The sequence below is a fragment of the Protomyctophum parallelum genome (assembly GCF_964188405.1).
Source record: "Protomyctophum parallelum genome assembly, chromosome: 20".
Classification (NCBI taxonomy): domain Eukaryota; kingdom Metazoa; phylum Chordata; class Actinopteri; order Myctophiformes; family Myctophidae; genus Protomyctophum; species Protomyctophum parallelum.
The window spans coordinates 29736654-29751648 of NC_139718.1; the positions used below are offsets into that span (position 1 = coordinate 29736654).

The 14995-nt window shown below is 42.1% G+C and overlaps 1 protein-coding gene across 4 annotated transcripts in view; it reads left to right on the forward strand.

The window, feature by feature from the left end:
• Window positions 1-14995, forward strand: part of dctn1b (dynactin 1b) — a 49993-nt gene that overhangs the window by 4404 nt on the left and 30594 nt on the right. For all 4 annotated transcript variants that reach the window (XM_083792151.1, XM_083792153.1, XM_083792154.1 and 1 more), the window contains 3 exons: window positions 10661-10912; window positions 11436-11514; window positions 14000-14031. In XM_083792151.1, coding sequence (XP_083648277.1) covers window positions 10685-10912; window positions 11436-11514; window positions 14000-14031 — 339 coding nt within the window. In that variant the 5' untranslated portion in view covers window positions 10661-10684. The remainder of the gene's footprint in view (window positions 1-10660; window positions 10913-11435; window positions 11515-13999; window positions 14032-14995) is intronic.

Genomic DNA, 14995 nt, shown 5'->3' on the forward strand with positions numbered 1-14995 from the left:
ACAGCAGACAACCCCTGGTCATTAGTTTATGTTTTATCTTTTCCCATCCCCTGCCTTTGCTCTGTTTTCCTTTGCTCCATTCACCCCCCTGAAGTCACCGTGGAACAGGAGCACCTGCCCAGAGAGCCCCCTCCCCTGCTCCTAACCTCACCCGTTCCTCCTCCTGTTCTTCCCTGACAGTCAGTTTTCTCAGGGATTCTCTAATGTCCGGCGGGGTGAAAAAGGAAAGGAAGTTTTGAGAGCCCAGGCCGGTGTTGGGAGGATTAGTGAGAGGGATGTGGTGTTGTCGGTGAAGAGGAGAGACGCGCCTCTGAGAGCATCACTGAGCTACCCTCGTCCCCTCCCTCTCTCCTCCGCTCTCGTCTTGCCAGCCCTCTTGTGTCTGGCCAACACTTATCCTGATAACACGCTCTCTCACCTCTTGAGTCTAGGCAGCCCGTTGTGGGCTGCTCGGCGACTAGGAGATTATGTCTCAGACTAGGAGGAACACATACACCCGGGTGAGTGCATGCTAGCGCACCCAGAGAGTGACTGAATCGGCGAGACTGTTGCGTTAAGTTACTGCTGTTTTGATCTGTACACCAGCGTTTTCTGTCTGGTGAATTTGTTTCGCTATTGTGGCGTCTGCCTGATGTCGATTTCCAGGCTGAATGGTTTGATGAATGACACGGTTTGGCTGTGCATTCCTCTGCTTGAATTGTTGCTTCTTTGTTTGGCTCAGATGCCCCCAGGGCTAGACATTGTTTGGACCTTCACGCTGATTGTGCTGACATGCATGCTAAAATGGTTTGGTATATGCTATGAGCAAATTACAGAACTATGAGGCTATTGTTATCATGGGACTGTCATTCCTTGAGAACCAGGAAGACTTCCTTTTTGTCATCTGTCTCTGACTCAGGCAACCCTTATCATCCGGGAAGGATGACATCAGTGTCCGTCCTCAGAATTAGGTTACTTCTCCTTCAGCATTAGGTCTACTTTATGCTTCCAATGCAATATAGTCTTCAGTAGTCATGGGCCATTGCATATCACTCAAGGGTTTTCACTTCTTAAAAGCATCCTACTTGTTTGTTTTTTATGTGAGATAAAATATGTATATGGTGTAAGGTTTTATATAGCTATATTGTATATAGCTTATACAAATATCATGCCTACTTTTGCAGTCTGGAAACAGGCATACCGTACCTGCTATACAGTCTTGACTCTGTAGAACTGTTTGCATCCTCTCCTGAGCCTTGTGGTGGGGTTTGCGTGTGTTGTAAGAGTAGAGTGGCAATACATTATTCAGCATACCCTCCTCTCTGCTTCTAGCACATGGCAAGCAGGCCTGAACATTGTATTAAACATAAATGAATGTTTCATTACAGATGCAGCATTTGTGGGATGGTTGTGTAGCCTACCCACAGCACTTACTGGATTGATGGCTCCAAAAACACAGTTAATTAACAGTTAATTAATGTTTCATTGCAGGCTGTCGTATACACTGTATTTAGTTTTAGTTTGATGATTTTATAAAACAATGTTTTTTTGTAATGGTTGGCAGATGTGCTTGTGACTAAAATCACAAAAATTACAGACAAAGTCATACGTAAAGTCATAGCCTTATTTCCCTTTTAGCCGTTCCCTCATCATGCACAGTTCTGACAACCAAGGTATTTGAGTTCTGTATTTACAAGATAGTATAGCTCATTATTTTCAAGTCTTGAATATTAATCAAGGTAACAAGGCTGAGCAATCAGAGTGATTCAGGTTGTGTACAACAGTGCAGGTTGACATTTACTATTGCCATATGGGTGAAACTGAGCATTACATTAATGATACCATTGTTCTTGTATATTATTTGCAGTTTCCAAACCTACTTACCGGTAGTTTATTGTTCTTTCTTTTGTCATTTGATGTTATTAACAAACAAATCCTCTGGGCACCACCTCCTTTTTGTGTAGAAACAGGTGCTGCTGTGTTTATTTCTACTAACAACAGAACTACGTGTTTAGGGCAGTGGTACTGACAGATACTGTATCTGGGCCCTATTTTGCGTGTCTTACTCTAAGTACTAGGTCTTATAGAGCGTCGCAGTCCTGCCCCCTTTCATGACGACGATAGGCCCGGAAAAGCATTTCCCATGCATCTTTCCCATAGAGGTTTCAGAAAGTATTTCTTTAAAGACCTTTAAAGCCTCGGACAAAGCCAACTCGGATCAATGTTTGTGGCAGGCCCTGCCCTCTGGAACTCTCTCCTTGGATATTCGCCAGACGCCTACATTGGACTCTTTCAAGTCTGCACTGAAGAGACATTTGTTCACTCAGACTTTTGGCAATTATTATAAAAATATTTTTTAAAGCATCCTTGGGTTTCTTGAAAGGCGCTATATAAATTCAAGTTATTATAATTATTATAATTATTAATTATTATTAATTAAGAAATAAATACTTGACCTGGAGGCATTGGGGCGCATGCTGGCCTAGTGGTCCAGGCACATGCCACATATGGGTTCTGGCCTGACAGCGCATCGAGTCCCGTTCGTGACGACCTTTGCTGCATGTCTCTCCCTCCCTCTTTTCTGTCAGTCTTCACCTGGAGGCGTGGCCAATGCTGTTTGGATACTTAAAACCATAGACATATAAAGCCTCCTTCGGCTCTGGGGCGTTTGCTCTCAAGTGAGGGCAAGCTTCCGCGTTGGTGCCAAGGAAAGTAAGGAAAATAAGGGACGTGAGTCACGTGACGACGCTGGGGATGCGCCACATAACAATGCACTTCCGCCCTCAGTGCGATACACGTCTCTCCAATGAATTGCAGCGGCGAATGAGGCGTCTACCTTTCTATGTCTATGCTCAAAACAGCCAAACAACATTGGCCACGACGCTGGTACTTATAAAGACATGCAAAATAGGGCCCTCTGTCTTGAGAGATTATTAGAGGAGTAATGAATTCTCCCACAGATTCCCATCTCATGTTCTCATGTTGTAGCCCTACATTTTCAGTTTCCCTTTCCTAGGTAGTTAGTAGTTAGTTACTGATGGGCCTATAGGCACAATAAACTCTAAAAGTCTAAATGTCTATTTAGCTTTTTAAGTCTTGAGGTTTTCCAAAAGCTCCTGGTCTTAAATGTAATTAAAATTCCCCAGGGTGTTTTCAAAGGGGCCATAATTATGCTCATGCTGTAGGAATGAGAAAACACACATACTCCTTTATGTTTCAACATTCCTATGTACAGTATACAGTAGTTATTATACTTATGCAGTGGGTGAGTGACCACTGATCACTACATTTCCATTGTGTGGCCGAGTTTTAGAGTCTAATGGTGGGAAACATCGATGATGGAGAGAGCCACTATTATTTCCTCACTCCACATGGCATATTCTGTCACACAAAAGTAGCAAAAATCGCCAATCAAAAAAAAAGAAAATATAGCAGATCTACAAGCTCAAAATGGTTTGAGCTTGTAGATCTGCTATATTTTCTTTTTTTTTAAATTGGAATCCTGAATAAATTCTTTTTTAATTGGAATCCTGGCATTTAATTTCAAATGCATTTAGTTATACTTATGTTTATGAACTTAAATACAAATACATTGGACAAGACAATAACATTTTACCAGTAATAGTCATTAAGCTACTAATAGACTGAATTTAAGCGTCATGTTTGCATATTTGGAATTGTATCGCGGCTGAAATCAATTCCGATATTAACCTGTGGGCCGCATTAAGTGAAGGTTGGGGGCCGCATGTCGCCGCCAGTTGCCCATGTATGCTCTAAATCTGTGTAGTCCCACACGATAGACTGCAGTGTTCTTGATTTCCTCTGGTTGGTTCTACATCGTTTCATCTAGCTTTAAATGCAGATGTCATTGGAATTGGAGTCACACAACCTAGTCAGTGCATACCATCTGTTTACATTTCATTTATTTTTGTGGGCATCGAAGTTCAAACCTGTGGCACTGTCTTTACAGTGCTGTCTCTGTGACCCAACAGGCCCCTCCCCATGCCCTGTTTACATTAGGCACTAGGCACACACAAGCCGGGGTGTGCCAGAGCCCAGAACACCATCACTTATTTTGTGATAACATCAAGAATGCTGTTCTGCTGGGTCATCTTGCTTTTCTAGGATGGCACTATCAATTGCATTAATAAAGAATGGTTAGATTACCAAATATTAGAGCTTGGGACTGTTTCCCCTGCTCTAATTACTGTATCTAGAATGTGGGTATTTCTCTATGCTTCAGAATTGATTTATGATATTTTTCTTTTATTGATAGAAGAACAGATTTATGAGGTGAGAGAGGTGTGTGTTTGGAACGCCAGTAGTCCTTGACCAAGTAGTGTTGGCTGTCCCTCATAGTCTAGACTCTCTAAACTAGACTAAAAACAAAAAGTTTGAAATCTGGAACTGCCGACCGTTTTACCCATACAGATGTGTGGGTCTGTTGACATTGACCAAGTGGTTAAATACCCATTTGTTCTGACTGACCATAGTCTAATTATATTTCTATATTTTATCTGTGCCTCTAGTCAGTCATGCTATTGTTAATGCAGCTACTGTATATCATTAGTTACTAACCTATATCCTAAATGTTTCCCACACTGCTCCCACAACTTTGGCACCACATAACGTTAATGTACACACACCAGCTTCATCAGGAATCGTGTGTGTGTACCTTTCTCAAGACATACTTGAAAAGGGTATACTTACACTTTTAGTGCATACATGTGTACAGCAAATTAAGTCAGTTTCAATCAAAATATCATTATCACAGAATCCATCAAATGAATAGCTACCACCATCCACCAATAGCTAATACCAATAGCTTCTCTCACCACAAAGTTTATGCATGTACCTGTAAATGAGCCATGCCCGTTCCTGCCAATAACATTTTCTTCAAAACTCCTTTAAACCTGATCTCATCATATACATTCTGTCCAAAACTCAGAATGTGGACACACGCAATCTCTGGAGTGATGATGGATCTTTGATAGTATGCATGGCCAAAAGCAGCTTAACTTGTACCCATACTCTAAGGTTGCCAGAGATGTGATGAAGTGAACGTATATGATTTGATTTCTTCTCCCACGGATTCATCAGGTCATGATTAGTTCAGTTGAACATACATATTACATTGAGGTCAACCATACTTTACAATTTCCCAAATTTGTCTAGTTTATTTATTTCATTTGATTGATTGTGAAGCACTTTGTGACTATAGAAGGTGTTATAGGCTTACAAATTAACTTTCTGTGAAGCAAGCAACCTATATAGACCCAGCTTTGTGTGTGTGTGTGTGTGTGTGTGTGTGTGTGTGTGTGTGTGTGTGTGTGTGTGTGTGTGTGTGTGTGTGTGTGTGTGTGTGTGTGTGTGTGTGTGCGTGTGTGCGCGTGCGCACGCGCACGCCACAGTTTTCTTTTACCCGCAACACAGATTAGTTTGAACCCGCCACGTATGTCGGGAACCATGAGTGATTTGAACCCACAGCACGGGTGATTTTTAACCTGCAGCATGGGTTTGTCTGAATAATGACTGTAGGACTGTTGGTATGTCTAACGTGTGTGTGGACTTGTAGCTCAATGAGTTGGGCATGACACTGACACTGTCAGGATCACATGTGTGTTCATTTATTGACTGAATGGAAGCATTCATGTTTTAGTAATGACTTGTCCTTATACGCGTTCGAATATACTGTATGAACACCACGCACACGGCAGCATGTGTGACTGCAAGACACACAGAAGCAATGTGTGTGCAGATGTTCGCTTCATCGCGGTCAGTGCAGGAGAGTCTGTGTTTGTTTTTTTTGGGGTGTGAAATGGAGCAATGTAGAGAGTAGAGACGTTAGCATCCAAAAACATACAGCTGTGACTGAGTGCATGTGAGTTAGTGTTGTTATGAGGTATGAGTGTACAGCGGCCCGCTGCAAAATTCTATAGGCATCGAACGATGGTGTAACGAAACTATGCATGCGCAATAAAGCAACCTGAACCACGCATGCACAGTAAGGGTGACGCTGTGGCAACCACGCATGCGTAGTAAGGGTATAACTGTGGGAAAAATCTAATAAACGCAAATAAACAGTGTTCAGTTTGTTAATTTGGAAAACGGGCTTTGTGATGCCCTGCATAAAATGATGGTCGATGGTGCAAAATGCAGATGAACTGTGCAAGGTAGGGGGAGCAGAGAAACACACACGCAAACACACACAGATCATGTGCTTTTCTTCATTTATTAGTTTAGTCTGACACACACATAAAGGCATTTAATTTGTCAGGGAAATCCACACATAGTCAATGGTCATCCACACTCTATTTGTAATAGTTGAAGAACTGTAAAGAGTTCTATTGGCTGTGAATTGCAGTCATTTCTTTTCTGTATCCGTTGTGAAAGCTTTTAGAAAGCAATTCCTCATTATCATGGAGCAACCTGCCTAAAGGCTAATTTGGACTCAATTGTACTACTGTGTGGAATTCTCTCCAAATAGAGATTTGCCATGCTCCAACACCGGACTATTTTAAGGCTGCCTTGAAAAGACACTTATTCTCTCAGGCTTATGGCATATGTAGTTGTTGATTGTTGTTGGTACATTTTGTAAAGCATCCTTGGGTTCATGAAAGGCGCTATATAAATTCAAGCTATTATTATTTGTGTCTCACCCTAAAATATTTATATTGTGATTATGTACATAATGAATTTCTTTCCCTGTATATTGTCAAAAAAAGCATGTGTTGTTTAACTGGTTTTGCTGCTACTACCTGCCCTGACACGAATATGTGGACCCAACATTGAATTTAAATTAGTTAAATGTCAATTCTTCTATTGGTATCATGTCAATCTTGAATTTTAATAATGTTCTGCCAGAAACAGTTACAAAGTTAAGTCTTAAAATGACAAAAGAGTGGCCGCACACACTGATAGCCAAAGTGCTGATTATTTAGGATGCAGAAAATTAGAAACCAACTAAACGTTTCGGCAGACAACTGCCATATGTGTCAAAAACATTTCAAATCATCACACATGAGCTAGAAGATGCAACCAATCACATTCTGATGAATGCTGAGAGCAATCATCGGGATCAGCTGTCTCACATTCCTGGGTCATTACGGACATTAGGAAGGCAGAAACAGTGGCAGTGATGACATTATTTCTTGGCCATGGTAACATCAGATTTCCGAGACTCTCATGCACCAAAACTATGCCTATCTCCCTGGCAACGTTATCAAATGTTTTATGATTATAGTATTCTCAGCAAGCTGGAAATGCATGCTCCACCAGGTTATGCAATATCAATTGTACCTGATATGGGGTACTATAGATTAGGCTGGGGGCCACAACTGTAGAATGATCGTGTGTGGGGGGGGCGCACAGCGTTCACATGAAGCGCGAACATGTGTGGGTTCTCAAAATGCATTTTGTGCTCAAACACAAAGATTTATGTATATTTCTGCACAGTAATGGTTATTAGGGCTGGGCGATATGACGATATATATCGTATTTTCGATAGAAAATGTCTATCACGAAAAAAAAGCTATATCGCTTATATCGCCGTTTCGCTTTACGGCAGTATTTTACGTCACAGCGCTTATATACGGCATTCCCAGCAGCCCACCGCGCGCACTGAAAACAGTGAGCCAACACCTTTCGGATGTCTTCTCTATTATATACTCTAAGGCCAACACGACCACAACACAAGCCGAGGTGGTGCTTGCACCTAAAAGAGGGGCAACGTCTTCCATTGTATGGATATGGAAGTGGTTTTGATTACATGAAGGGAGATGATGGCTGACGAGATTCAGAGCGGTGTAAGGGGCACGTTCGGAAATACCACACCGGAGCGAACTCATCTATCAGTTTGCATTGCACAGTGCGCCTAGTGCGCTATTTCCGAACGCGCCCTAAAGTAACCGGTCATTCACTGTTATAAATGCAGGTTTCATGTTGGGTCAAATTGATAAATTGCGTGAGCCACGCATGTTTTACACAGTTGAACAATAAGCTTGTCCGTCGTCGGGTGCACTGCAAACTTCTTCCAAGACGAAGACGTTCCTCTTACCTGTGCAGTCCTCCTGCTGCGTGCGTGTCTGTCTTGTTTTATTGTTCCAAATAAATTATTCCATTTGAAAAGTCCTTAATTCAGCAACAGCTTACAACAACAACACAAGACGCTGACTTTGTTGTGATCATCAAAAAAAAAGGAAAAGAAAAAGCCCCACTCGTCCCAGACTCCCATATACGATCGCGTTCTCTCTCACTCTCTCTCTCACTCTATCGCCTGTAGTCAATTAAACATCGTTAAGCTGCCCAACGTCTTTAACAAACTAAACTATAACTACAACAGAACATGTTGATTCCCTATACAGAGCTTAAATGAACTGAAACAACTGTAGTGACAAACTGTGACATGAGATATTTATTTTTTCCTTAAGCCAATTTAATGCAGACACAGGCCTGTAATTCTGTGTCTGAATGGCAACGTCTTATTTCTTTCTTTTTTCTTTTTAATTGTCATAATAATAATTATTATTAATAATACTAATAAAACTTTATTTGTATAGCACCTTTCATGACATGAAATGCAGCTCTCAAAGTGCTTTACAGAGCAATGGAGAAAAAAAGAAAAGCAAGGCAACGACATTAAAAAACAAGCAGTGATGCAATACAGTGAGGACATGAATAACAAAAAATAAAAGATCAATTAAAAGCAATGTTGTAGAAGTGGGTCTTGAGCTGTGCTTTAAAAATGTCTACAGAGGCTGAACAATTGAGTTCAGCCTCTATTATTATATACATTTTATTTTGTAATATTTTTGTACTTGCTTTGGGCCTGTCTGTGCATGGGAAGGGCATCAGTATTATATTCATATAAGTAGAGTGGATAATGTGAATTTAATTGTTTTTTGAGTGGTGCAACCATTATAGACAGCTATGTGTGTCCCTGTCCCTGTATCCGAGCACGGAAATAGCATAACTATTGTCACCACCAAGTGTCACTGTTGTGCAGCCTAACACAGACAGAGGCCAGGGAGGAGAGCTTGTACAGTACAGTACAGTACAGTACAGTACAGTACAGTACAGTACAGTACAGTCCAAGTACAGTAAAGTACTCGACCTGAACAAAAATCAATTATTTTAGATAAAAAAATAGGTATCGTAAAAAATATGCTATATCGTGAGTATATCGTTATCGTGATAAAATAAATTCTATATCGTGATATGAGATTTTGTCATATCGCCCAGCCCTAATGGTTATGTCTATACAGGTATATGGATATGGATATGTCTATACAGGTATATGCTACCTTAGGCCATTATAATGTCTTTTAGCCCTGAAACAATACGACCGTCATGTTTCGTCATGTTTCACCGTTGTAGGGGATGTCACAAATTTAGGCGAGGAATTGCATGATTCTCACATCCATGTGGGGTGCCCTGGTGTAGCTGTCAGTCTAACTTTATGCACGAGAATATATAGTTTCACATGGCTGCACACGCCACGCGTTATCCACAGTTTCTCTCTAGGTCCACAATTACCGTAAGTTCGTAACCTATTCTACCAAGCATAGGTTACCGTAAGTTCGTAACCTAACCTACCAAGCTTCGCCCTCCGCACCAATACAAATAGCCTACAAACAGCTAGTAGGCTGATATTATTTATTATTGGATGCAGCATGTAGAGCTGGTGACGTGCAGTATCCGTACAGTAGTTTCCAGGCGCAAGCTGCATTTCTCACCTATATATATATATATATATATATATATATATATATATATATATATATATATAGGTGTAGCCCAGGCCTTAGCACACACACACACACACAAACACACACACACAACCTGCCCTTGAAATTATGATTAGTGAGTATTACCATTATGAGTATTACTGTCATTATGGTAATCTCACATTTCATAATGCACACACCATACCTGTAACTTGCATTAGCCCTCTTATTCCCAGAATGTAAAAAAGAAAAAAAAAAGCCAGTTGAATACCACTGTGATAGAGTAACCAGTGTGATATTAATAAGATATTACAAATGGGTTATTTATACTCGGGAATGATGTAAGTCGGGACCGATGCAAATTGAGAATGCATGTCCGACCGTTTATACAATACTCGTTGTACTGCATTTGTTGTGCTTGTTGTCAGAGTATGTTTTATTTGTCTTTCTCCCATTTATACCCATGTACAGCAGTGACAGGTACATGGGCATAAATGAGGAACGGATAGACGGATACAGGCATGTGGCGTGCCGCGTACTACCCTGTAAAAGAATAGCATACTATCATGCACTCTATAATAAACATGATGTGTTTATTAGCCAATCTGTGAAGCTGATTTGCACACGCACTGGGAATCAACCCCAGGCCAGGATGTTGCACACAGTACAGTGCAGTACCAGGTTATACGATGATGAATGGTACTCGCTGTTAACCCATTTTGGGGCGGGAACCCCTTTTGGTGTTAGCATTATGCTTTAGCATTATGCTTGCCTTTAGCTATTGAAAAATAGCAGATCTACAAGCTCATAGCTTGTAGGTCTGCTATTTTTGAAAAATCAAAGAACGACTGACATAGAAACATAGCTTTTTCAGCAAACTGTCAGGATGTAGAAGACATTTTAGAATCTGATCTCAGGTCAAAATGGGTTAATCCTCTCATATCATGTCTCCTCAGACCACCAGCAGTGGTAGCAGCAGGATGAGCTCCGATGGTGGAGGCCGACCAGCCAAGGTGGGCTCCCTGGTGGAGGTGATCGGCAAGGGGCAGCGTGGGACAGTCGCTTATATCGGCACCACGCTGTTTGCCTCAGGAAAATGGGTCGGCGTCATCCTGGATGAGCCTAAGGGGAAGAACGACGGCACGGTGCAGGGCAAACGCTACTTCACCTGTGAGGAGAACCAGGGGATATTTGTCAGACAGTCACAGGTAAGGCATGATTGTATTCCTTAAGCATGACTTTATATATAAAGAATTAATTTCCAAAAAAATACTGTAGAGTCTAGACCTGAGGTTCATCTCATCAAATTCATAACTTTCCCAAAAATGTAATATGGATTTTTAAAGTGTGTGCTTCTTGGAGGGCAGGGGGGTGGAGGGTGGAGGGTGGTGGGGGGGGGGGGGGGGGGGGGGCTGGAGAATAAAACTGAATGAGAGAAAACATGTTTCACGTAGGCCACCTGTGCTCTGAACACACACACACACACACACACACACTGGGCTGGCTCTACACAAGTACTAGATGTTGCCGTGGGAACTAGGGTGGTTAAGATGATGGCTAATTAATAAAAATGATCAATAATGAAAGACTATAATGGAATGTATCTCCTTTGTCCCGATTGTTGTCTCTGTCTCTTGTGTTTATTTCTGTTTCTCTGCTGGCCTCTCGCTGTCACGGTCTATTTCATTCTGTCTTTTATCTCTCTCGTGTCTCTCTCTTTCTGTGTGTCAGATCCAGCTGGTTGATGATGGAGCGGACACAACGTCCCCTGAGACACCTGAGCCAGCCACTGCCAAGGTTCCTAAACGCGGTAAGGACACACACACACACCCACACACACACACACACACACACACACACACATTTTAACAATTTATTTATGTCCACACAGAGGAAATTGCATACAAGGACATAAATAGTTCAGGTGCAGCAAAGTTACATCCACAAAATCAAGGAATATGTCGCGATACAACAAGAATGTCACCCAGCATTCCATGGGCACAAGTAGTGTAGGCATGCAACCTAACTTTTAAACCCCCGGCCACCAACATCCAGTCTGTGGGTATGTCTCAGGCTGGACCACCAGAGGAAACAATTTCCCAGTCCACTCCTGCATTGCCGCCCGGTGTCATATCGTTCCCGGTAGCGTGGCTAATCCCATGGGCCCAAAATCCACCCGCTGTTGTTCCGACAGGGGATGGACACACTAGAAGGCCAGGTCCAACGCCTCTCTTCCCAGTAGCTGCTCATGGGAAGGTCCACCAAGCAGCTGTTGGTATACTCGGTGAGCAGTGCCTTATTGTATGCAAGCTTGCGATGGTGTTGAAGCACACAGTCCACAGAGGTTGCAAATGCATCTTAAATCTGCACCCACTACATTAACGATGGTAGTTACAACACACAACACAACACAAACACACACACACACACACACACAAACAAACAAACAAACAAACAAACAAACACACTCATCAATCATTCATCAGCATTTTATGTTGTATCTGTACTATTATTACGGTAATAAAATATAGTCATAGAATGACATGTGGTCAATTGTTAATTGTATTAAAATCCTGATATAAAAATAACAACATGCACGCACATGTGCATGTTGTATCAGGTAGGCTCAGGTGTTATCGACAGGACATAAAGACATATAATTCATAACTGTGACTTACACACACAAACACACACACACACACACACACACACACACACACACAAACACACACACACACACACACACACACACACACACACACACACACACACACACACACACACACACACACACACACACACACACACACACACACATCACATTGTTTCATATCAAACTAGAAAAAGTGCCCTTCCGGGCACAGGTCTCCACCAGGTTATCCACAGATCCGTGCAGTTAGAGGTAAAAACACTTTTCCGCCAGTTATAGCGCCACCTTGAGGCTGAGTTGAAATTGTTCATGTGGCATTTTGTCCTCGGCCTAGTGGGAATGTGGGTGCACAATTTCACGGAAATCACGCAATGTGTTCATGATTTGCAGCATTTTGTTTGAAACTGAGCACTCCTGTGAACTTTGGAAGCCAATCTTAACCAATCAGGATGGAGTCTGATAAATCTGAAAGAGCCGTTTCGTTGAATGGCTCTAGAGAGACTGTGTACCAATTTGCGTGATGTTTGGACAAAATCTGTAGGTGTACTGTGCAAAAACTTGTTTTGCACAAAGCGGCCTCCTGGTGGCGCTATAACAGGCCGTTCTGGAAAGTTTGGGGCAGAGGTTCATGGTTGGCATCCAGGGAGTGTGTGTGCAAAATATGGCATCGACCGGGTTAACGGTGGCCGAGATTAGCTGTTCACGGACACACGGACGGACGGACGGACGGACACACAAACGGACGGACGGAGTGCAAAACATACTCTCCCCACATGCCTTCGGCCTGGTGGAGACAACTAAGCAGTGAATCCATGTCCCACCTTCTCCAATAACATGATTTACCACAGGCACCTCTTTCTCTGGCTGAGACCAGAGTAAATAGTCAGGAATTCGATTCATAAGATTGAACCTTTAGGCCATAATCGTCTATTTGTCAGAGCCATGAAGAGCTTCCTTAAGGACAAAATCACTCGCAACAGGAAACCTGAGACCGTTTTCCCCAAAATATTATACAACCTATTCACTCTATTCATTTCAACAATAGACTTTGGCCAGGTCCACATGAGAATCACAACGGTGTCTGAGATTCTGGCAGGGACACACTCTGCGGAGTGCGGACTGTCTCCATGGTTACCGATCACTGCTGCTTTCAGGTTGGAGGGAGGAAGAGGGGGGTGCCCATTTACTCTGTATATGAAAGTTGCTCTGCTCTTTATTTGGAACAGCTAGAGCCATTGGGCGGAGAGACAGATTGGTGACAGTTGGTGTCCCTGTCAAAACAAACAAATGGCAGGGCAGTGGCCATGGAGGCTGAGCATCTAACGGGACATGTACCATAGGTTATCGCGTAGAATCTTAGATGAAAAGCTCTTTACAGGGTAATCATAGGGTATGTTCTGTACAGTGTACACGCACTGGTCACCTGGTGAAAAAAATAATGTAGCTTGTTTGCTCTGCTCTGTTTGCCTGATTGGTTCACACCAGGATCTTGGGCAGACTTTAGACTTTATGAAGGAGGATAAATGACAGTTGTGATAAACGAGTGTTTCTCTCTCTCTCTCTCTCTCTCTCTCTCTCTCTCTCTCTCTCTCTCTCTCTCTCTCTCTCTCTCTCTCTCTCTCTCTCTCTCTTTTTTGCTCCTTAGAGATCCTGGAGACGCCCAAGTCCACTAAAATGGTGAGTGAGATAGTGCTGCACTGCTGCAACGTGGCACCAAGCTCCCTTACAGGTGTTCAGCAGGAGACATGGTGGCCTATATGTGGAGTTGACACACCCTTGCACAATCGGATGCATGCAGCACTGCACATACTGTAGTTTCAAACACAGAGACACTCATAAACTCTGTCTGTCTGACACACACACACACACACACACACACACACACACACACACACACACACACACACACACACACACACACACACACACACACAACCTTTTCTATCTCATATGATCCAGTCAACTCTTGGAGGATGTACTTTCCTTTCTTTACACCTGTTCTCACCTGTTGTTGGTGACAAACCAACAACTGTGTGACTGAAGATTGTGTTTTACTTGTAATAATTTTTTTCCTTTGGAAAATATATAAAATGACATGCATGCATGCATGCATGCATGCATACATGCATACATGCATACATACATACATACATACATGCATACATACATACATACATACATTCATACATACAACATACACATATTAATTAGAGAGGTCGTTTTGTTGACTGTCCTCAGTGTCCTGTAACTATTAGAAATGAGCTCAGTCGAATTGTGACCACTGACTGATCACCCTCATATATTATTTTACTATACTATCCTACAATAAATGCAGGGAATCTCTGTATGTATGTATGTATGTCTAATCCACGTATCTCGAGAACCGTTCGACCGACAGACTTTCGCCACACACATTGCAGATGACCCGAGGGAGCGCTGTCACTCTGTGAATTCTTCTTTACATCTTTCTTTGACCATATGATGTTTTCTGTCTAAAGGAAAAGTGTTTAAGAAAATAGATAAGACATAATTCTTTTGACTATTAGTATGCACCCTAATTTATATAAATGTGTAGGTTAATTTTATTCTTATCCACTAGAGGGCGGTGTCTACTCACCAAAGCCTTGTACTGTGATTCATG